General features: G+C 40.8%; 1 protein-coding gene across 1 annotated transcript in view; it reads left to right on the top strand.

Moving 5' to 3' along the window:
* Window positions 1–25,578, top strand: part of ptpn20 (protein tyrosine phosphatase non-receptor type 20) — a 91,305-nt gene that overhangs the window by 6,323 nt on the left and 59,404 nt on the right. The window contains exons 6-12 of the mRNA XM_036981604.2: window positions 12,376–12,462; window positions 21,707–21,782; window positions 23,076–23,229; window positions 23,929–24,000; window positions 24,194–24,368; window positions 24,695–24,830; window positions 24,950–25,088. Of these exons, the coding sequence (XP_036837499.2) occupies window positions 12,376–12,462; window positions 21,707–21,782; window positions 23,076–23,229; window positions 23,929–24,000; window positions 24,194–24,368; window positions 24,695–24,830; window positions 24,950–25,088 (839 nt within the window). The remainder of the gene's footprint in view (window positions 1–12,375; window positions 12,463–21,706; window positions 21,783–23,075; window positions 23,230–23,928; window positions 24,001–24,193; window positions 24,369–24,694; window positions 24,831–24,949; window positions 25,089–25,578) is intronic.

Genomic DNA, 25,578 nt, shown 5'->3' with positions numbered 1-25,578 from the left:
ATTATTGATCAGGAAATTGGATTTTACATGTCCATTTACATCCTTTGTAAATCCACTTCACAAAAGCCTATCAATGTGCAACTTTTTAGGGTCATCAATGACATTAAGTTTGGCATCGATATCTTTAAAAACACGGAAAGGATTAACAATTCACTTTGACTATGTAACGCTATTCCTTAAAATAATCAGAACAAATCTTCTCATAGCCTACAAGTCAGATGCACTCCAAATGTGTTATTTTGACTCATCACAATAGTCCCTAATGAGTTTGAGAAAGCAACGTTGATGCAATTGAAGATGGCCACACTATACCAGTAGATGCATATTAGCACATACGCTAATACGTTAAATTATGTTTTTGTCTTAACAAAAATCAGATTTTACGTATCCTTTTAAACCACTGTAAATCCACTCCACATTGGCCTATTACTTGAAACGTGTCATTGTTATCATGGACATCAATGAACCACAATAAATGTGGTTTTAAAAAACAAGGAAACTATTAACAACTGAATGATTACCTACTGCATTCAAAGATAACCAACTACAGCACAAGACTAAACTTTCTCATCTATGAAACATTTGATCCCATTAGTTTTCTGTTCCCAAAACTAGAATCAGTTACAGAGTGGACCAAGTTTTGTAGACCTTACCCTTTGCCAAAGTAATTTAAAAAAAACATTGTGCAAGGGTAAATTTTGTTATTGCAGAATAGGCGTTACCTAATGGAACTATGCAAATATATGCTAGAAAGTGCCAATAGCTTCTCCCTAGCTCGTGCTTGGCTCTGCCCTCCTAGCTTGTTTGATTGATTTGCTCCCATAGCAAACGACATGTTGTGGTCTAGTTTGAGTTAGTTAAAATAATCGTGTGCTTTATTTACAATAGCAAAGCTACACGCTGTTTATCAATGCCCAAATTCACCAGCTAGTAAGGCCAGGACAATACCAGTATTACGATACTTGTAAGTATCGTGGCTAGGAAACAAAAAACAAAGCGGATTTATCTTCTTTAGGAGAACAGCCCTATCATTATGTTGTCATCTATTTATCGTCTATCTAGTTGCATTTATTAATTTTCCAAGCTATAGCACATAATGATTTACCTGGATTTTTTTTTGCGATACTGGTATTGCCCCTGTTATGTTTTAAATGAACCGAGTAAAATCTCACGGACAATTATTCCCAATCTTCTGGGAGATATGTCAAGTGTTTTCTGTCTGTTATAAATGGGGGAGAGATTAGTGGCGTTGAAAGTGTATCCAGCATAACAACACTCTGAGTCACGTGTTGGTTAATCACTCTCTGCAGTAGATGTGATGCTATTATTACAGCAGACTTCCCTTCCGGTGGCATGGCCTCCTTTACACAGGGATCTGTGGCTATTCTTTCAAACGTTGTGCCTAATTTGATAAACCCATCACTGAAAAGTGGACACTATCTCTGCCACTCGCCATGATCTGGGCATGTGTGACGTTCAATTTAACGTCATGGTAGTCCCTATATTGTGCACCATTCGCTACATTCCCTCTCCTACGAGCAATCCCCTGTAACAATAAACATACATGAGTGGTATCATTCCCCAGAGATTCTATTGCCATTTCCTTAATTTATTAGCCACACAGATCTCAGCCCCAGTCAAATTCCATTCCATCTAACCCAAAACACGTTAGTCACTACCACTAATCCACGTCTATAGTTATAAACATACTAAAACATTCTCAAATCAATTAGTCAATTTCCACCAATCCCTCCTCTGGAACAAACATCACACTTATGTTCCACGACGCTTAGAAAACGTATCGACTTGAACAGGGAAGAGAGAAAATACATGTATATTATATCAAAAACCCCTTCATGGATGACCCAAGTGGGTTCTCTAATAACCTCCCTCTCGGAGGACACTAAAATCTAAGGTTTCTAGGGAGAAAAGCACTCCCTAGACCCAATACATTTGAGCAGTGCACCCTCCCCTCATGTTGTGCTCTCCTCACAGCATTGAAGCAGCTCTCTCTCTCTCTTTGTCCCCTTTCCAAATCATAATTAAAACATTTGATGAATTATCCAACCAAAATTTTTAAATGACAGTCCTTAGTGCTTTATGTTGAGTCTATCACTCGAATTCAAGCCCCTCAACTCAGCACACATTGTCATGGTTAGAGTGTGCATTTACAAACGGGACCATATATTACCGGTATTAAATGTTCTCATTACGGCCCTTGTTTGTCCCTGTTTACCTGTCGCGAGTGGCATATTAATGACAGATCTGTATCTCAATACATTTATTACCTAAATTACCATGAATTTCCTAGTGTGTAGACCTCCAAAAGCAACCTGATACTCCAAATAAATAGTTTAGGGCAACCCTAAATCAATGTACGGGCACAGTTGAACCCACCCCCCCCCCCCCCCCCCCCCCCCCTCACCCACCCCACCCCACATCTTCCAAGCACTCATCTTCTGCCGTATCTGCATTTTCTTCTTCAGATAGCGTTACAGTTCATCTTCCCAACGGCACATATGTAACTCATGCCTGTCACAGTTGATGGCCCATGATAATGTCCCGGTTTCAATATCTGGGAAATAATCCCATTTTCCCAAGCTCACAAGTCTCTCACCTGAGCCACCACCACTACCATGTTCTTGGTCAAATGATCCCTTCCATGCATCAAGACACCATGTGTGTTCACCTTTGCATTACTCAAGAAAGGACAGAGCAAAACAACAGTTTAAGACATTTCTGATTCTGGAAATCCAGACCATCTATTCACCACATGACAATGTATTACATTCCCAATATTCTTAATACCAAAATGTATCAGACAAATGTCAAAGACCATTACAACAAACTGCTGAAACAATTTTTCAAATTGGCTTATACTCCCTTATCATACTGGCGACCTCACCACAGAGTTACCAGGTCAAGGAGTTAGAGCGCTAACCCTTACAATACAGCAATACAACAATACAGCAAACCCAAGCTGATGAGATTTGTATCGAAACAAACGAAATGAACAAAAACAACAACAGTACACATTTCACCCAAGGTGGGGAAACCCTCAATCCATTTGGAGTAGCTGTCAACCATTATCCACATATATTTTATTTTTATGTTCTCTTTGCATATTTACCAAGGCCAGGGCCACAAGGAACTGGTAATTGCACCTTTGAACATATGACTCACATCGTGATTCAAAAACAAACACTGCCTATTAATTAAAAAATAAACAAATTAGAATAACACATCAAATTAGAATTACAACTCTTGATAACTCCATAAGGAAATAATTGTGTCCCATAAGGTAAAATAGAGACAGGTGTCCCTCATTCATATTATACTTAAATCTCAGATAACGTCTCGATCATTTCTAGTGAGGTTGATCAAGCTTCACCAGAAAGTCAGGACAAAGGTAATTCAACACCGTCAAGTATGTTCTTTCCCTTTTCTTCGGAAACCATTTAACAACATTTCAAACATTTCCATAATTCGGCGTACCCAGTTTAATACTTTATAAAACTGCAGAATTTCACTAACTGCTCTCTGAAGACAGTATTGGGAAACATTTCAAAGAGAGATAATGACACCCCATCCACTCCTGGAAGAGAAAGTGCACATTTTGTTAGTATTCACTATGCTAATCTTAATGAGCAAACCAAAAGTTTTAATTACAAACAAAACATGATAAGTCCACTGTCTCCCCTCCAATCGTTAATCATTGATTTTAATCCACACAAACATTTATGTATCCTTTACTTTGCATTTATCTTGCCACCAAGTCTAACGTATATGACTGGTCTCTCTTTTCCCCATGATTTTCAGTATCCAACGCACCTCAATGCCCATCATGTTCATGAACAAAAATGTTAAGTTAATTTTGGGTTTGGTAACCCAATGCTGTCGCTTGACAGAATTGCTTAATTAAAACTCCACCAACACTTACTCACCATATTAACTCCAATCTGATTTCTCGTGACCCCTCCTCCCTTTCGTCACTTCTATAAATCTATTTCAGAATAAGACTACATCAAATGTAAATAATAAGACTATATTAAAATGTCTCACAAGATAACACCCCCCCCCCCCCCCCCCCCCAAGGAGTGTTTGGCCTGTTAATTTTAAACCTTTTAGAGTCTAATCCCTTGGCATTTCGCATAGATTCTACAACCCCAAAATCGGCTTCACTTTCATCGCCATGTAAAGTGATCTGGATATTGTTACTGGTCCTATGTTTAAAGACAGTTAGCAGTCGTATCCCTCTTGATGCTGCCCCTGTTACCTTGCTAAATGTAACACTTTTCCCTGTCGTAAATGTAGCCTATTTCTCATCGTAAGGAATCAGTGATATTTGATCCCAGGCATCTATTAGAAAGTTGAGTGAGACGGGGCCTCCTACGTCTCCCTTCACATAGACACTGTCATCTATATGAACCACTATCGATCGAACCGAGGCCATACAACGCCATGTGAGAGTTTCCTGCCCCGTTGCTCTCAAGATTGTTTGCTGCTGGGGCTTTTTCAAAGATGCAAACGCTTACATCGCGGCATTCTCTCTGAATGCAGCGGGTGCAGAAGGCTCCATTACTATTTATCTGACCAACTGCCCCACATCTAACAGGGCTTTGATGATTTGCCCTTTCCTCCGTTTCTTTGTCTTGGGCCATTAAAACCACTGATAGTGACTTTCACTGTAGAGGCATTAACCCCTCGTTCGGCTGCAAAGTAATCGTAAGTCGATTTCACTCTCAAAGCATTGTGCTCTATTTCATCCCAATGAAAATGTTGGTCCACTACCTCCGCAACTGCCGTTTTGATAACAGGTTTCAAACCTGCCATCAAAACAGATGTACACATTCTATCAATGTACCCAGTCTTTTTGCAGCGGAGTACATCTACGAATTTTGGGTTTATCGGTTTGTCTTTTTTGTATTGAGCTTTTGCTTTTATTTTATGTTATTGTCACAATTGCATCTCAGAATTCTTTATTAGATTGGAATTTTCCGTCAGTTTGGCAGTACTTCCAGCCAGCCTCACATCCACAGACTGTGTGTAACCATGCAAGCCCAGGACCTCCACATCCGGCTGATTCACCTGCGGGACAGTCTGAGAACGGCCACCCTGACAGCTGATGAAACTGTGGGTTTCCACAACCGAATAATTTCTGCACAAACTGTCATAAACCGTCTCAGGGAAGCTCATCTGCATGCTCGTCGTCCTCATCAGGGTCTTGACCTGACTGCAGTTCAGCGTCGTAACCAACTTCAGTTGGCAAATTGTCCCCTTCAATGGCCACTGGCACAATGGAGAAGAAGTGTGCGCTACATGGATGAATGCCAGTTTCAGCTATACCGGGCAGATGGCGTCGTTTTGGTGAGCTGTTTGCTGATGTCAACAGAGTGCCCCATGGTGGCGGTGGGATTATGGTATAGGCAGGCATAAGTTACGGACAGAGAACACAATTGCATTTTATTGACGGCAATTTGAATGCACAGGGCTACCGTTAAAAGATCCTGAGGCCCATTGCCATGCCATTCATCCACTGCCATCACCTCATGTTTCAGCATGATAATGCACAGCCCCTGTACACAATTTCTGGTAGCTGAAAATGTCCCAGTACTTCCATGGCCTGCATACTCAGACATGTCACCCATTGAGCACGTTTGGGATGCTCTGGAGGTCGAACGATTATGATTTTTCAATGCCGATACCAATACCGATTATTGGAGGACCAAAAAAAGCTGATACCGATTTAAAGATATATATATATATACACACATACAGTTGTCGGACGTTTACACAGACCTTATCCAAATACATTTAAACTCAGTTTTTCACAATCCCTGACATTTAATCTGAGTAAAAATCCCCTGTTTTACGGCAGTTAGGATCACCAATCACCAATTTATTTTAAGAGAGAATGATTTATTGCAGCTTTTATTTCTTTCATCACATTCCCAGTAGGTCAGAAGCTTACATGCACTCAATTAATATTTGGTAGCATTGCCTTTAAATTGTTTAACTTGGGTAAAAATGTATCGGGTAGCCTTCCACAAGCTTCCCACAATAAGTTGGGTGGATTTTGGCCCATTCCTTCTTACAGAGCTGGTGTAACTGAGTCAGGTTTGTAGGCTTCCTTGTTCGTGCACGCTTTTTCAGTTCTGACCAGACATTTTCTATAGGATTGAGGTCAGGGTTTTGTGATGGCCACTCCAATTCCTTGACGTTGTTGTCCTTAAGCCATTTTGCCACAACTTTGGAAGTATGCTTGGGGTCATTGTCCATTTGGAAGACCCATTTGCGACCAAGCTTTAACTTCATGACTGATGTCTTGAGATGTTGCTTCAATATATCCACAATTTTCCTTCTCATGATGCCATCTATTTTGTGAAGTGCCCCAGTCCCTCTGGCAGTAAAGCACCCCCACATGCTTCACTGTTGGTATGGTGTTCTTCGGCTTGCAAGCCTCCCCCAAACACAACAATGGTCATTATGGCCAAACAGTTCTATTTTTGTTCATCAGAACAGAGGGCATTTCTCCAAAATGTATGATCTTTGTCCCCATGTGCAGTTGCAAATCATAGTCAGGCTTTTTTATGGCGATATTGGAGCAGTGGCTTCTTCCTTGCTGAGCTGGCTTTCAGGTTATGTCGATATAGGACTCATTTTTACTGTGGATATAGATACCTTTGTACCCGTTACCTCCAGCAACTTCACAAGGTCCTTTGCTGTTGTTCTGGGATTGATTTGTACTTTTCGCACCAAGGTACGTTCATCTCTAGGAGACAGAACGCGTTTCCTTCCTGAGCGGTATGACGGCTGCGTGGTCTCATGGTGTATATACACTTGCGTGTACCGATGAACGTGGTACCTTCAGGTGTTTGCTCCCAAGGAGGAATCAGACTTGTGGAGGTCTACAATGTTTTTCTGAGGTCATGGCTGACTTCTTTTGATTTTCCCATCATGTCAAGCAAAGAGGGACTGAGATTGAAGGTAGGCCTTGAAATACATCCACAGGTACACCTCCAATTGACTCAAATTATGCCAACTAGCCTATCAGAAGCTTCTAAAGCCACAACAATTGAAATTACCATTATTTCCAGATCCCAGACTGTAGCCTACCCATCAACTCAAGATGGAACTTTGTATCCAGTCACTGATTGTTATAATATCCTGCAAAATCCACCTGACCTCTGTTGACTGGTCTTCCCTGGCTGTCTGCAGGGACATTGTCACCATCTGATCCTGCTAAGACATGATGAGCATAGTGTTGTGTACTGACTGTGCACCATGACAGTGAAGCCTGTAGAGCCGTTTATACCATGTCAGTGTGAAAAGTAGGGAATTAGCTCAGGAAACTGACAGCTCAATAAAAGGTACATTGCTATACTGACTAATAAAACATTGTGCTGAAAAAAAGTCTGAATATTGGTCTTCAATCGTTTGGCCGCTGGTTTCATTGTTTGATTCAGGTCTAGTGTGATTGAGGCAAAAATAATAGCTAAAGTTAGCCAATGGTACATCATCAAATGGACTTCTGTTGAAATTGGACTAAACAAAGCATTTCCATACACACAACAGCTGCTACCTGACAGATACGCTAGCTATAGGCTAGCTATAGGCTAGCTAGAGCTGAACTGGCTGTGGTAGCTACTAGCTTGCTAAGTAGCTGCTAGTAGTTCATTTATTTCAGTCGAGAGGGGATAAAACATTAGATAACGTAACATTTCAGTTACACTACTAGCGCAGCACTTTAGTTCTGTCAAACAGCAGTTACCTTGCCAGCCAGATCAGTGCAACTAAAGAATAGCCAGTTTCTGCTCTGCTTGTTTTTACAACTTGGAGAAAAAGCGCAACACAGTCAGCAGCTGCATCTGTTCATCTCTCCCGTGTTGGTCCTATACGGCAGCTTTTCAGAAGCGTTGCCTTCACACAGCCTGTTGGCACGCTCTGTGATGTCTGTGTGCTCCTAAATCAAGCTGGCTAAAACTGGAAACCATCCTACCCAACCGCTCTGAGATGTTCGCATGGTCCTAAAGCACATTGGAGCCACGTTTTGTAACTGGAGGGGGGACAAACATGCAAATTCAGAAAGTAGGGGGGGGGGGGCATGTTCCTCCCCGTCGCCGGTGAAAGTTGTGCCCCTGGTAAAAACAGCTCTAGCTTAGTTTAGAAGACAGATGTTAATTTTTTACAGGATAAATACTGTTAAATTACTTTGATGCAGTCGTAGCAAAGATTTTCTATAACTAGTGAAAAACTGGAAACAGTACATCCCATAAAATCCCCCCTAATTAGACCCCCACACACCCCTCCTCGCCATGAGATACAGGCCTTTGAGTCTGGATCTGAGCACCTCCCCGATGATTTTTAGAATACAAAGACATTCTAACTGTTCTGGTCTGTCCCAGAAACCGATGGGATGGGCCTGAGCAAGAACACACATGGGTAAAGCAGTGTTTTGAAAATTAGTCATGCGCCTTGATACTCTCATTGGTTAGAAATGATACAATAGCTGATTACTTTGTTTTGTTCAATACCACTCATTTTGACATCACCTCAAACTACTTCAATGATGGAAGTCTCAGATTTCAGTACAGTATGTAGCGAACAATAGAGCAGCGGAATAATTCAGTTTGAGTCATCAGGCAAGGCTACTGTAAGAAGCTTCAACATTGCCAACATGTCGTAAGCTATTAAATAAGGACCTACCTGATGATACAGTGGGGAGAACAAGTATTTGATACACTGCCGATTTGGCAGGTTTTCCTACTAACAAAACATGTAGAGGTCTGTCATTTTTTATCATAGGTACACTTCAACTGTGAGAGACGGAATCTAAAACAAACATCCAGAAAATCACATTGTATGATTTTTAAGTAATTAATTTGCATTTTATTGCATGACATAAGTATTTGATCACCTACCAACCAGTAAGAATTCCGGCTCTCACAGACCTGTTAGTATTTCTTTAAGAATCCCTGTTCTCCACTCATTACCTGTATTAACTGCACCTGTTTGAACTCGTTACCTGTATAAAAGACACCTGTCCACACACTCAATCAAACAGACTCCAACCTCTCCACAATGGCCAAGACCAGGAAGCTGTGTAACGGCATCAGGGATAAAATTGCTGGGATGGGCTACAGGACAATAGGCAAGCAGCTTGGTGAGAAGGCAACAACTGTTGGAGCAATTATTAGAAAATGGAAGAAGTTCAAGATGACGGTCAATCACCCTCGGTCTGGGGCTCCATGCAAGATCTCACCTCGTGGGGCATCAATGATCATGAGGAAGGTGAGGGATCAGCCCAGAACTACACGGCAGGACCTGGTCAATGACCTGAAGAGAGCTGGGACCACAGTCTCAAAGAAAACCATTAGTAACACAGTACGCTGTCATGGATTAAAATCCTGCAGCGCCCCGAAGGTCCCCCTGCTCAAGCCAGCGCATGTCCAGGCCCATCTGAAGTTTGCCAATGACCATCTGGATGATCCAGAGGAGGAATGGGAGAAGGTCATGTGGTCTGATGAGACAAAAATATAGCTTTTTGGTCTAAACTCCACTTGCCGTGTTTGGAGGAAGAAGAAGGATGAGTACAACTTCATTCTTTGGGATGCTTTTCTGCAAAGGGGACAGGACGACTGCACCGTATTGAGGGGAGGATGGATGGGGCGCATGTATAGCGAGATCTTGGCCAACAACCTCCTTCCCTCAGTAAGAGTATTGAAGATGGGTCATGGCTGGGTCTTCCAGCATGACAACGACCCGAAACACACAGCCAGGGCAACTAAGGAGTGGCTCCATAAGAAGCATCTCAAGGTCCTGGAGTGGCCTAGCCAGTCTCCAGACCTGAACCCAATAGAAAATCTTTGGAGGGAGCTGAAAGTCCTTATTGCCCAGCGACAACCCCGAAACCTGAAGGATCTGGAGAAGGTCTGTATGGAGGAGTGGGCCAAAATCCCTGCTGCAGTGTGTGCAAATCTGGTCAAGAACTACAGGAAACATATGATCTCTGTAATTGCAAACAAAGGTTTCTGTACCAAATATTAAGTTCTGCTTTTCTGATGTATCAAATACTTATGTCATGCAATAAAATGCAAATGAATTACTTAAAAATCATACAATGTGATTTTCTGGATTTTTGTTTTAGATTCCGTCTCTCACAGTTGAAGTGTATCTATGATAAAAATGACAGACCTCTACATGCTTTGTAAGTAGGAAAAACTGCAAAATCGGCAGTGTATCAAATACTTGTTCTCCCTACTGTATGTGACCACTGTGTTGAAAAACAACTAGCTTTTTCTCTAATCTATTGATGATCAGATACTTCAGTTGTAACTGTGGCTCTGTAGCGCTCATGTCTTACAGTTGATAGACAACTTTTCCACTTTTTCAAACATGAACTCTTTCAAATGTTTACATTAGCCTATAAAAATCAAAAGGTTTTGCTGCATGGGCTCATTCCTTGTCTTGCTGTCAATTACACAGGCTGTGTGACCAATATCTTGGTCGACTCATGTCGGCATCTCTGTGCATCAGTGATGGGTTAGGCTAAATAAATACAACAGAATACAGTGCATTCCGAAAGTATTCAGACCCTTTTGACTTTTCCCCAAAAAACGTATGTTAGATATTATTCTAAAATGTATGAAATCGTTTTTTCCCCCACAATCTACACACAATACCCCATAATGATGATGCAAAAACAGGATTTTTGAATATTTTGCAAATGAAAAACTTAAATCACATTTACATAAGTATTCAGACCCTTTACTCAGTACTTACCGCGTCAAGTCTTCTTGGGTATGACGCTACAAGCTTGGCACACCTGTATTTGAGGAGTTTCTCCCATTATTCTCTACAGATCTTCTCAAGCTCTGTCAGGTTGGATGGGGAGCATTGCTGCACAGCTATTTTCAGATCTCTCCAGCGATGTTAGATCGGGTTCAAGTCCGGGCTCTGGGTAGGCCACTCAAAGACAAAGACTCCTCCCCAATCTGAGGTCCTGAGCGCTCTGGAGCAGGTTTCCATCAAGGATCCCTCTGTACTTTGCTCCATTCATCTCCTCCCAGTCCCTGCCAATGAAAAACATCCCCACAGCCTGATGCTGCCACCACCATGCTTCACTGTAGAGATGGTGCCAGGTTTCCACCAGGCGTGACGCTTGGCATTCAGGCCAAAGAGTTCAATCTTGGTTGCATCAGACCAGAGAATCATATTTCTTGGTCTGAGAGTCCATTAGGTGCCTTTTGGTAAACTCCAAGCGGGCTTTCATATGCCTTTTACTGAGGAGTGGTTTCAGTTTGGCCACTACCATAAAGGCCTGATTGGTGAAGTTCTGCAGATGGTAGTCCTTCTGGAAGGTCCTCCCATCACCACAGAGGAACCCTGGAGCTCTGTCCGAGTGACCATTAGGTTCTTAGTCACCTCCCTGACCAAGGCTCTTCTCCCCCGATTGCTCAGTTTGGCTGGGTGGCCAGCTCTAGGGAAAGGTTTGGTGGATCCAAACTTTTTCCATTTAAGAATGATGGAGGCCCCTGTGTTTATGGGACCTTCAATGCTGCAGACATTTTTTTGGTACCCTTCCCCAGATCTGTGCCTTGACACAATCCTGTTTCGGCGCTAACGGACAATTCCTTCAACCTCATGGCTTGGTTTTTGCGCTGACATGCACTGTCAACTGTGGGACCTTTTAAATAGACAGGTGTGTGCCTTTTCAAATCATGTCCAATCAATTGAATTTACCACTGGAGGACTCTAATCAAATTGTAAAAACAGCTCAAAGATGATCAATGGAAACAGGATGCACCGGAGCTCAATTTTGAGTCTCATAGCAAAGGGTCTGAATAATTATGTAATTAAGGTATTTGTGTTTTATATTTAGTTTATCAATTTGCAAAAAAATATAAACCCGTTTTCGCTTCGTCATTATGGGGTATTGTTTGTTGCTGATGAGGAAAACAATGTATTTAATACATTTTAGAATAAGGCTGTAACATAACAAAATGTGGAAAAAGTCAAGGGGCCTGAACGCTTTCCGCATGCAATTGTATGGGGAATTAAAAGAACAGTAACGAAGGAAACTAAAAAATCCTGGGCAGAGCATGCTCTGAGCACTTGGCAGAGCGGGACTGGAGCGAGAGAGAAAGCAGACGTTCCAACATTTTTTCAATCCGCTCCACGCTCCAGCCAAATTCTGCTCCTCTCCAGCTCCACTACTCCACTCACATCCTCTGATTCACATGGCACCAACGGAAACCCTTGTTTTTGTCTTCTGTTGCAAAACCTTTTGCTATGTATTAATGAACTGTCTTCATCTGGTGTTCTACCTGGTTTCACCTGGTATTTTGCTTGGTATTTCACATGGTGTTGTACCAGGTAAGCGTGATCGGTATCCTGACTACAGTGAGGGCAGCGCGGCTGGAGCGGAGAGCAGACGGTACTCTAACGACTCCACCAAGTCAGGTAAAATGCATGTGTTAAATGTTGAATCATGTTTGGTTGGAACAAAATAGTTTTTTGGTAGCACTTTAGTTTACAGTGCTGAAATAACAGGATATGGTAAAGTAACAGTAAACAGGGAAATAAGATGGCAACATCCAGGTAAGAATGCAGGAATAACCCATTAAGTTAGTATGTAGCTGCTAAATAATGATACATTTTCCTTGTTATGCAGAAAATGTGTTACTGAAAACTATCAATAAGAGGCTAATAAGCAGAAGCCATTTCACCTCTTCTTACCAGCACCATCCAGACTTATTAATGTACTTGAAACGATTACGAGGCCCATGCGTGTACAGATAGGATGCATAGGGTGTGTGAGTAGCTCCGTTTTGTACCTACAAAACTGTGGTTTATATGTAGAAACTAGACAAAAGTTTAAAAGCAAGCCTCTAAACGTGATCAATCAATATATCCCGAAGCAACTGGGAGAGTGTGAGCGATTAGGTTTGTACAACAGTGAAGCAAACAGTTGGTAAAACACCTCAGCGCACGAATCCAACAGACCATGGCCTCCTTCAAAAGAAAAGGAAAAGGCAAAGGGCAATTTGGAGACGCAAACCAACAAGCTGCGTTGGAATCGGTTGTCAAAAAAAGTAGATTTGCTCTATAATACAGTAGAGGCTATCATATCAGACAAGCAAAAACGTGTGCATGAATTTACAATAAATAAAAAAAATAGCCTTTTGGAAACAAAGTTGCAAACTTTAGAAGAGGGATTGGACCAGGAAGAGAACAGAATGAGATGTAACAGCATGAGTAGATTGTCCTTACCAGAAGAGAGGAAAGAGGAGACAGTCACTGGGGGAAAATGGGATCAATTCTCAACTGTTTCCCGGCAGTGTTGTAGGTATGGAAGGGAAAGCAAAGGATGGAATTCACAAGCACCGATAAAGCCTTAATCTAGCTGCAAGAAACTTTTCCACTCGAAGGCCTACAAAACATTAAGCATCCATGTGGAACGCTTTTGACACCTTTTAGAGTCTGGTTGTTCTGAGGGCATGTCAATAGGTGTTCCTAATGTTTGGTATGCTCAGTGCATGTCAATAACTGTTCTATGGATGGGTGTGTGTGTGCGCCCATGTGCATGCGTGCTCGTGTATATGAATGGATGTGTGAGGGAGGGTGAATATGAATAGGAAGGCAGGAGAGAATGGGTGTGTGGATGCATAAGGTATATGTTGTATGTGAATTAATGAGAATGGACGAGTATGTGGATGTATGAATGTGTGTAAATGTTTCTGAGAAGAGGGGAGGGTGGAAAAAGAGGGGAGGTTGGGACAGGCTTGGCTTGGGTGGGGGTGTGTAAAGGGGGGGGGGCAAGCTTGGCTTGGGAAAGATGGAAGGATTTATCTATACTACAATGTAATTTTATTTATTTTGCAAACCTGCTGTAAAATTAATAAGTTCTGGCCAAATTAGGACAGGTTGTCAAGCCATTATTATTATTTGTGTGTCGTTATAGCTAAACTCCAATGGTGGTTATTGGTGAGAGTGGCGATGGGCTTTATGCCAGGGATCGGGGGGGCAGGGAGCTGGTTGGGTATCAGACACTTCCGTGAAGTATGTGTGGTGCCTCCACTCATTTCACTTTGTTTTTTCAGTGGACCCACTCTACCTAAGTAGAGCCCCACCAGCCACTATACTTTAATTTAATTCACAAAGTATTATAAACTGACCGCACTAGTTAAGTGGCAGTCTTTCATGTATTTACAATGACATAATCCACAAAATGTTGGTACATTAGGAGAGGAGTTGGCGCTTAAAAGCCCTAAAAAGGAAAAGTGTCTCAAAGTACAAACTAGTATTTGATTTATGTTTTTGGTGTGTTCTTTGTTAAATGTTTGCTCAGCCTACATGTTCACGCATTCTATACAGTACCAGTTAAAGGTTTGGACATACCTACTCATTCAAGGGTTTTTCTTTATTTTTACAAAAAAAAAACATTGTACAATAATAGTGAGGACATCAAAACTAAGACATGGTGATAGGAACTAATAAGCTCAAATTTGGACTCATCAGACCAAGGACAGATTTCCACCAGTATAATGTCCATTGCCTGTGTTTCTTGGCCCAAGCAAGTCTTCTTCTTATTGGTGTCCTTTAGTAGTAGTTTCTTTGCAGCAATTTGACCATGAAGACCTGATTCACACAGTCCCCTCTGAACAGTTGATGTTGAGATGTGTCTGTTACTTGAACTCTGTGAAGCATTTATTTGGGCTACAATTTCTGAGGCTGGTAACTCTAATGAACTAATCCACTGCAGCAGAGGTAACTCTGGGTCTTCCTTTCCTGTGGCGGTCCTCATGAAAGCCAGTTTCATCATAGCGCTTGATGGTGTTTGCGACTGCAGCTGAAGAAACTTTCAAAGTTCTTGAAATGTTCCGTATTCACTGACCTTCATGTTTTAAAGTAATGATGGACTGTCGTTTATCTTTGATTATTTTTGAGCTGTTCTTGCCATAATCTGGACTTGGTCTTTTACCAAATAGGGTTATGTTCTGTATACCACCTCTACCTTGTCACAACACAACTGATTGGCTCAAATGCATTAAGAAGGAAAGAAATTCCACACATTAACTTTTAACAAGGCACATCTGTTAATTGAAATGCATTCCAGGTGACTAACTCATGAAGCTGGTTGAGAGAATGCCAAGAGTGTGCAAAGCTGTCATCAAGGCAAAGGGTGGCTACTTTGAAGAATCTCAAATATAAAATATGTTTTGATTTGTTTAACACTTTGTTGGTTACTACATGATTCCATGTGTTATTTCATAGTTTTAATGTCTTCACTATTATTCTACAATGTAGAAAATAGTAAAAATAAAGAAAAACCCTTGAATGAGTGACCAAACTTTCGACTGGTACTATTTGAATTAAACCAAAAATACTGCATTACGGGAGCAGCTCATTTTAAAGACACAAGATGCAACACCAATCAATCCAAACTCATCTCTCGGCATGTCCAGCCCACTCATTATGGCTAGCGGGAAGGTTGCTGACTTTTTTTGCTGTGGCTAAACCAACTAGGCTTGTAATTTAACAATTTTATTTGTATTTACAGATGACAAAGAAGTTTGATATTAAGGCACATGAAAGTTCAGATGTTCGAGGAGGCATTTCTGCCAAAAAACACATTTTGATAAAAAATATATATTTTACGTTCAAAAGGATCTCCTGTGAAGTCGTAACTTGCGACATACACCTAGTTTCCTGAATCGGGTCACATTTATGTAGTGATAAAATAAATGGATCCAAGTATGTTGGTAATTCATGTCATGTCCGACTACGGCTTGTCATGTGCTAGCTAACAGCAACAAACCCAGATGAGCTAAATGAAAACTTCCTGTAGAGATTACGTTAGCTATATTATAGCTCTAATGCATAATGTTTACTGTTAATGTTTTGGAATAAGATATATTTATTTGATTGTACAGTTGTAGTCTGAGGTTTACATACACTTAGGTTGGAGTCATTAAAACTCATTTTTCAACCACTCCACAAATGTATTGTTAACGAACTATAGTTTTACTACATCTACTTTGTGCATGACACAAGCAATTTTTCCAACAATTGTTTACTGTATCACAATTCCAATGAGGCAGAAGTTTACATACACTAAGTAGACTGTGCCTTTAAACAACTTGGAAATTCCAGAAAATGATATCATGACTTTAAAAACTTCTGATAGGCTGATAGGCATCATTTGAATCAATCGGAGGTGTACCTGTGGATGTATTTCAAGGCCTACCTTCAAACTAAAAGCGTCTTTGCTTGACATCATGGGAAAATCAAAGAAAATCAGCCAAGACCTTGGAAAGATAATTGTAGACCTCCACAAGTCTGGTTCATCCTTGGGAGCAATTTCCAAACGCCTGAAGGTACCACATTTATCTGTACAAACAATAGTACGCAAGTATAAACACCATGGGACCACGCAGCCATCATACGGCTCAGGAAGAGATGAACGTACTTTGGTGCAAAAAGTGAAAATGAATCCCAGAACAACAGCAAAGGACCTTGTGAAGATGTTTGGAGGAAACAGGTACAAAAGTATCTATATCCACAGTAAAACGAGTCCTATATTGACATAAACTGAAAGGCCGCTCAGCAAGGAAGAAGCCACTGCTTCAAAACCGCCATAAAAAAGCCAGACTACGGTTTGCAACTGCACATGGGGACAAAGATCGTACTTTTTGGAGAAATGTCCTCTGGTCTGATGAAACAAAAATAGAACTGTTTAGCCTTAATGACCATTGTTATGTTTGGAGGGAAAAGGGGGAGGCTTGCAAGCCGAGGAATACCATCCCAACCGTGAAGCATGGGGTGGCAGCATCATGTTCGTGGGGTGCTTTGCTGTAGGAGGGACTGGTGTACATAACAAAATAGATGGCATAATGAGAAGGAAAATTACGTGGATATATTGAAGCAACATCTCAAGACATCAGTCAGGAAGTTAAAGCTTGGTCACAAATTGGTCTTCCAAATGGACAATGACCCCAAGCATACTTCCAAAGTTGTGGCTAAATGGCTTAAGGACAACAAAGTCAAGGTATTGGAGTGGCCATCACAAAGCCCTGACCTCAATCCTATAGAACATTTGTGGGCAGAATCGAAAAAGTGTGTGCGAGCAAGGAGGCCTACAAACCTGACTCAGTTACACCAGCTATGTCAGGAGGAATGGGCCAATATTCACCCAACTTATTGTGGGAAGCTTGTGGAAGGCTACCCGGAACGTTTGACCCAAGTTAAACAATTTAAAGGCAATGCTACCAAATACTAATTGAGTGTATGTAAAATTCTGACCTATTACAAATGTGATGAAAGGAATAAAAGCTGAAATAAATAATTCTCTCTACTATTATTCTGACATTTCACATTCTTAAAATTAAGTGGTGATCCTAACTGACCTAAGACAGGGAATTTTTACTCTGATTAAATTTCAGGAATTGTGAAAAACTGAGTTTGAATGTATTTGGCTAAGGTGTATGTAAACTTACGACTTCAATTGTATGTAATGTGTACAACAACTATGTATTCATACTTTGACTCTTCCATATACATCGGATGTCCACCGCCCTCATATGACATCTGCTAAACTGTTTTATCTGGTTTTTCAATGACAGACGGAACAGACAAGGTTACCTTTGACTCTATATAACAAAGGCCAACAAAATCCAGTTCATTACATAGATTAAGGTTATTGAATATTTAAAGAGATTGTCAGCAGATGTGGTTTTTCTGCAAGAGTTACTTCAGAAAAGCAGAAATGTAATATTTAAGGATGAGCACGGTTGGAGAGGCCTATGCTGCCACCTACTGTAGTAACTGTAGAGGTGTAGGCAGTCTGATAAACAATACACCCTTTTCCCTTATGTCCCAGCACACGGACCAAGAAGGACGTTTTCTACATTTTTATTGTACCTTAACATGGTGAAAAATACACATTGATTTCATTGTATATCCCCCCCCATCCTCTAGTGTTTTTAGATATAATTCAAGCTATATAAGATCAAACACAGACTGGAACTAATATTTTAGCAGGTGACCTAAATCACACATTCAGCAAGTTAGACAGACATAGCAATAAAAAAAGGCAAATTCAAGGAGCCTCCAAAGAGGCTGAAAAATGTAATCTCTACAAATATTTTACAGGACACCTAGAGATGGACTTTTTTCCAACTACAAAAGACTGTTTTCTCAAAGTAAGAAAAGCACTTTAAAATGGAGTACATTTTTTTTTGATCTCCAACAATATACTGGGTTAAAAAATACATCATATCATTTGGACATCAGAGCAATGTTGAGGGAATTTTATTTGTGTCCGAAAAGGATACCCCATATGAACTTAAGATATAAAAAACCTTGCAGAAAGCCTATCCAACTGCCAATCTCTTACAAAACATATAAACTATTCTAACCAAGATCTCAAAAGAACTGATATTGGCACAAGATGGAGGGATTATTGGAACATAAGTAATGAATATTATACAGGAGTCAAAATGCACAAATTCTATAGCACAAGGCAGAGTAATATCTTAAGTGTCAAGCTAACAGGACTCAATGATTCATGCTTTCTGGGATTGCTATTAAGTTCAAAAGCTATGGGCGGAATTAGAAAGTTTGCTGTCAGAAGTTTTACTGTATAAATGTACTTTTAATCCGTCTACTTGCATCTTTCAAGACTTGTCAAATGAGGGTGCAGTGAGATACCCAATGGGTTGGTCTGTACTTTTTCTCATCAATCATTTTGAAAAAACATTAGCTTAAAAACTAGAAATCAATTGACCCTCCATCATTAAGACTGTGGATGAATCAAATGCATTATTATTTAAATATTTTAAAAAAGGGCTACAGAGAGAAAAATAATAGTGCAACAGGATGTCATATGGCATAGGGAAGTGGTCACCAACCGTTCCTGAGTCAAGATCACTTTCTGAGTCAAAATGCTCAGATTATTTTTTATACATGACTTAAAAAAGACAAGTTGTTTGCAACATTAACCAATTAAATCCAGTTCTGTAGCAATGAGGTTTGTGCAGTAGGCTATAGACACAAGAAATTATCACTTCAGAATGGCTGTGCTTAAATTACCCTGCCAATGTTGTTCTTCCCAGAACATTCTGAAAGTATATTTCAACATTTTAGGTATATGATCACACTGGTTATATATAGTTTGTAGTATTACTCGTGAGGCACCTTTACTGGACTGATGGCCTGCAACTGATGGTCAGTCTAAGGGGAGGGAGGGAGCAGCGGTGAGATTGCCTCTCATGCAACTCACAGACCCTCCTCTCTCTCCCTCCTCTGAGAAAAAGGGACACAGTCTTCCAGCTGATGGCAAAACTTAAGCTGCACCTCATGCACCAATTCATGTTACCCCTATGACCAGAGAAAGTGAAATATTCCTCGATATTAAAAAAGACACAAGCCGCTAATAATACAGAAAGTTTGACGAAACAGTTTGCTATACTCATTCGTAGCAGCTGCAGTTCTGGTTGTAGTGTGAGTGGAAGTAGGGAGAACGTGCATTTTATGCATTATAAAAGTGTTGAACAAAGTGTTGACAGTGCTGAATAACAACTTAAACATGAACTCACTCATAAAAACAGCAGCTCTTTCCTGTATTCGCTGAATCTGTTTAGTCATGGTTTTATTCTCACATTAAGAACTTTGCTGTGCGTTCAAGGCTTATTTTTAGTCTATGGTGCGAGGAAACTGTGCAGACACGGTGATCTGAGCATTCTGATTGGCCAACAGTAGGCCTATAAGTGCACTTGATTTGCTCTTTGGGCCTGCCGAGTAGGTGGAGCATGAAATGGTTCAAATGGGAACACTTTGCCTTCCCGGCGCTAGGGCTTCTGAATCAAACGCACCTGCCGCCAACAGCAATAAATAAATAAAACATAGAAATGCAAAGCTTTATTGTTGGATTTTTTTTACAGAAATGTTTGTTGATCAACTAGGAATGCCTTGTCAACCAGTTATAGATCACTGGCATAGTCTTACAACCATTACAAATTGAATGGGTGGAAACATGTGGGTCTGAGCATGCGTTGTCTTTTGTCTATGTATGGTTTGTATTGTTAGATTTTATTTTTATCTAAAAAATGGAAGAATGTACTTGGAACTTTTGTAGAAGCCCCAGAACTCATGCTGCACAACATTTCTATTGGCTATACAATTGCGTGAGAAAACAACATAGTTTTGATGGCCTGTATTAAAAAAGGGAAGGATCCCTCAGCTCTCGATAGGCTAGGCCTAATGTATTTATTTCTCAACTTTCCTAATATTAAGCACATTACTTCTCTTTACAACAGGAGTAAAGCCTACCTGGCTGGTAGGAAAATGAACCATGGGAAAGGCGTGATTCATGCGCTACTTAAGTGCATAGATGACATGTATATTTTTTCCCCTGCCCCTGTTTTGAGACTGGTGCATGATAGTGGTCCATTCTAAATCAAAACAAATTTCACACACAAAGTGCATTCGGAAAGTATTCAGACCTCTTGACTTGTTCCAAGTTTTGTTACGTTACAGCCTTATTTCTAAAATGGATTAAAAAAAATAATCCTCATCAACCTACACACGATACCCCATAATGACAAAGTGAAAACAGGTTTGTAGAAATGTTTGCACAAAAAGAAAAGATTACCTTTATTGACATTAGTATTCAGACCCTTTACTCAGTACTTTGCGGAAGCACCTTTGGAAGCGATTACAGCCTTGAGACGTCTTGGGTATGACGCTACAAGCTTGGCACACCTGTGTTTGGGGAGTTTCTCCCATTCTTCTCTGCAGATCCTCTCAAGCTTTGTCAGGTTGGATGGGGAGCGTTGCTGCACAGATATTTTCAGGTCTCCAGAGATGTTTGATCGGGTTCAATTCCAAGCTCTGGCTGGGCAACTCAAGAACATTCAGAGACTTGTCCCGAAGCCACTCCTCTGTTGTCTTGGCTGTGTGCTCAGGGTCATTGTCCTGTTGGAAGGTGAACCTTCGCCCCAGTCTGAGGTCCTGAGCACTCCAACATCTAGTGTGTTCCAACGTCTAGTGTAAAGCCTTCCCAGAATAGTGGAGGCTGTTCTAGCAGCAAAGGGGGAACCAACTCCATACTAATGGCTATAATTTTGGAATGGGATGTTCGATGAGCAGGAGTACTTTTGGTGATTGTAGTTTATCTTTAACAGGTTATTACTACATTCTTACCTGGCCGTTGCAGTTTTATTTACTGTTTACTATTACTTTCTGGATGTTACCGTTATTTCAGCACTGTAAACTAAAGCGCTACAGTTTTGGTTTTTCATGTTTAGTGACTCATGGGAAAAAAACTGTTATTTGTGTGACTTAATTCTGGATTTGCAGAGGAGTAGCTCGACAGCTCTGTGTTTTTCCTGATATTTGTTAATACTGTACATTTGTTGAAGGATGTTCTAGATGATCTTAAGCACTCCTAATGGTTAATTTGCTCTTTACAGTTAATGAGATAAATGTTGCTGTGGAATGTGGAAGCTGCTGACATGCATCCAGAGGGAAAGGTTCCTCTTCTTAGTGTAATATGTGTAAACTGTTGCTTGCAATAGGTATAACAGTATAATGTGTGGCATGTTTAAAATATTTAAGTATCTTTGAACTGAACAAATGTTTGTACTAGGCCTTTTTATTCCTAAAGTATCTGTTCTATCAGTGTCGTTTGGTATTTGTGTTACAGAAAGTTTACTTCACAAACCCTGGAGACAGAAAGCCAGGAGCTCGCCCACCCCTGCATACCCACCGAACATAGACCGGTATATATACCTGGAAATTGCTTACATAGCTAACGAAGCAGATGAACACACACACACACACACACACACACACACACACACACACACACACACACACACACACACACACACACACACACCTACCTGTGGGACTGACCTGTGTGTATCCTCAGACTTTAAACAACCAGATAGACTCTGGGAAATATGCACGCCCTCATCCGTTACTGTATCCTACAGTCTTTGGAAAAAAAGTGCTATCTAGAACCTAAAAGGGTCCTTTTGCTGACTCCATTGGAGAAATGTTTGACGAACCCTTTTTGCTAAGATTATACATGAAAATGGACAAAAATGAATGATTTTATGTTGTCTACAACGAACTTGATAATGAGCAACTAATGCTGTAAAAGTATTGGAAAATGTAACAAAAAAAAGTGTTCTGATTGTTTTGGAATAAGGCACAAGATTAAAGCCTGTTGTGAAGGAAATTTTACTTTGTGAAGAAACAGTCTTGAAAATATTAATCTTGTCTTTCCTTCGCGCTTCATAAAATGCGCCACCGCTTTTCATCGCAGATCCCAACTGGAAAGCTCCACAGGCAGAATCAAAGCAAGTAACGGCAAGAGAATCATAAAAGATGCATATGGGGCAAGAAGAGAGCCCCTGCTTGCAGCACCAAGTGGAGTTTCTTACACAGGGACACGAAGTCCATCTTAAATGAATCATTGTTTATTATCAGCGCGCTGGAGAGGTTCCAACCAACTCAATGCACCAAGTACACATGTTGATCAAGAGCTCTAATGGGGCAGTCCTGTTAGTCCCCTTAAATACTGGTTACAGACACGTTAAATAGGCATAGTTCATAGGGTTGGTTCTGACATGTATCTGGCACCGTCTCCAATCTTAACTTAACAAACATATTCTGGGTGTTCCACCAGATAGTCCTCAGGAGAAGGTCATGACTCAACCACCTCTCCCCCCACCCCTCATATCCTCACCAGACTTAGGCAGAAAACAAGGATTGTTTTTGACACCAAAGACCAGATTAACATTTCAAGACTGTTTCTACACAAAGTAAAATTTCCTTCACACGCTCTTTCTGAACTTTCTATATATATCTCTCACTACTTGTTGTCTTTGACTCTGAGCAACAATGACACTGTCTGAGTGTGTCACTCATCTCCCCTGTCCCCTTCTGCACATTGTCCTTGTTTATTTCTCTCTCTCGCTCTCTCTTTCTCTCCTTCCCTCTCTGACTATCTCTCTTTCTTTGAATCTCTCCATCTCTCTCTGATTATTTCTCCCCTGTCCTTCAAGACTGCCACAGGGTCTCAGACACAGAGAAAGTAGTAGTAGCTGGCTGTGCCAGAGCCCCTACATTGGCGTCCCCTCAAAGGGCGCACCCCAATCCCCCAGCCCCTCCATCACTTTCAGCGACTCCTCAGCCAGCCTCACCCAGAGGAAAGCCAAGGTAAGTCTGTCTGTCCATCCGTACCTACAGCCATACCTACATCCATCCGTCTGTCCGTTTGTCTATGATCTATCTATGACACCCTGTGATGTTGGCTGAGACCCATGGAGTTATTTGCTGGGCTCTGGGGGTAATAATGCACAAGAGCATGCATGACTCTAAATCATAGATTCTATAGACTGTGTACTTCTTATTATTCTCATAGTTTGTCCTATGAGGCATATGGCTCCTATACAGTTTAAGCTAGAATCCCAGTTTCTTAGATAATTTGATTGATTTGTATGTTACTCAAAGTACATTCAAGGTTTTTTACAGGAAAAATAGTTTTTCTTTGATAACTAGGATGTGTACATGCAGCAAAGTGTGTGTGGGGATGAAACGAAGATACAATAAACTAGGTTCAGTCAGCTTAGCCTGTGACGTCATGGCCCCAGTGAGATTGAGGTAGCTGTCACCTCCGATCCAGTTCTGGTTTATCAGACTTGACTTCAGACTGCAGTGCTGCTGAAGCATAGTGACGGTCACAACCAGGGTTGGTGCATCCTACACACAGACTGGAGAGTGTACGGACGTGTGTTAGTGAGTGTGTGTGTGTGTCTGTGTATTGTGGTGTTAGTATTGTTTCTGTGTGTAGCAATGTTATCATGGTGTGATTGTGTATCCGCATTGCTGTGTTTACATCGTGTTGTGTCTTGTCAGGCTCTTGGTCCCGAGTTTATCAGAATGGCTGACGAACCCCAGGTAGTTCTGGAGCTACCCGGATCCATAGTGGTAAGAACATTTACCACAATATTCATGATTTTTGTCCTTGAGTGCATATTTTTGTTGACTACAGATTGATTATCTTTTTTTTTTACCCTCCTTTCTGTTTGTGTGTCTGTTTGTGTGTCTCTCTCTCTCTCTCTCTCTCGCACTCTCTCTCTTTTTCTCTCACTCCTGCGTCTCATCCCTCTCTTCCCACCAGTCTAAGAAGGGCAGGTCTTGTTTGTCTCAGAGGGAGGTCATTGTGGTGTTGCCCAGTGGTCAGTCTGTATTGGTCAGATGTGACATGAAGTCCAGAGGGAGGGACGTGTTCGACATGGTGGTGGCTCACGCTAACCTGGTGGAGCACTTCTACTTCGGACTGGCCTACACAGACGGTAAGAAACTGACGATAGCTTTGTGTCTCATAAACATAGGATCTTAATTTGATCACTCTTTTGTTGCTGAGAAGTTTGCAGGGCATGCAAACTTGTAGTGTATTTAAGGTTTAAAAAGGCATCTAAAGTTTGTCATTTCTACTTTAAAATGTCAGACTTGATTTTCCCTAACTAAAAATGTATCGACCCCTACAAAAAAAATGTAAATTCATTATAATCCACATAATAATTCACATTTCCTGTTGCGGCAGTATTATTTTCCTGCTGTAGCAAGCTGGCTCAAATTAAGATGCTACATCTGTAAATATATCTTTCCTTTCATTTAGATGATGAATATTTCTTCTTGGACCACGAGACGAAAATCTCTAAAGTTGCTCCTGACAGTTGGAAGAAAGTAGTGTCGACCTCTTTTCTTGTTTTTCTAAGGATCAAGTTTTTTGTTGATGATATCTCCTTCATATTGTGAGTCTGCAATACTTTTTTTATTTAAAGTATCTGGAGATTTGGTGTCATGAACTGTTAGTGAAATTCAGTTATCAGTTTTTTCGTTAAAGAACTGTACATTGTTGTGGTGTTCCAAGACACAGAGTGACGCTTCACCAGTACTACTTGCAGCTGCGGAAGGACATCCTAGAGGACAGGTTGTACTGCAACGAGGAGACAGGCATGTTCCTGGCAGCTCTCGCTCTACAGGCTGAGTTTGGGGACTACATGTCTGAGGTAAACTGAGTGAAGCACTGTCTCAGATATTTTATTTTTAAATATTTTATTTTATGAAGTACATAATGGATTACGTTGTCCATAAAACCCTGAGAGATTGTATGGCTCTTAATCAGTCTTCCAGCCAGAGCAGTAGGTTTATGAGTAAGTAGTACATCTCACTGACAGACCTGCAACAGTGGTGTTAAATTATGTGGTAAAGGGTATTGATAGGATGAAGCACTAAGCTCTCCTCTATTGACTTATTGAAGGCTTTCGATACTGTTGACCACTCTTTATTTATTCAAAGATTTACTGCAATTGGTATATTTCTTCAGGTGTCATGTAATTGGTTCAACAATTACTTGACACACGGGACACTGTTTTTTTTTACGTCAGATTTCCTTGAATTTACGAAAGGTGTCCTACTAGGATACATTTAAGGTCCTGTACTTTTTACTGTATTGTCACGCCCTGACCTCAGTATTCTTTGTTTTCTTTATTGTTTTGG

The sequence above is a fragment of the Oncorhynchus mykiss genome, chromosome 1, assembly GCF_057628025.1.
Source record: "Oncorhynchus mykiss isolate SJ-2025 chromosome 1, ASM5762802v1, whole genome shotgun sequence".
NCBI lineage: Eukaryota > Metazoa > Chordata > Actinopteri > Salmoniformes > Salmonidae > Oncorhynchus > Oncorhynchus mykiss.
The sequence above is the reverse complement of the archived record's forward strand: the minus strand, read 5'-3'. Positions and strand labels throughout refer to the sequence as shown.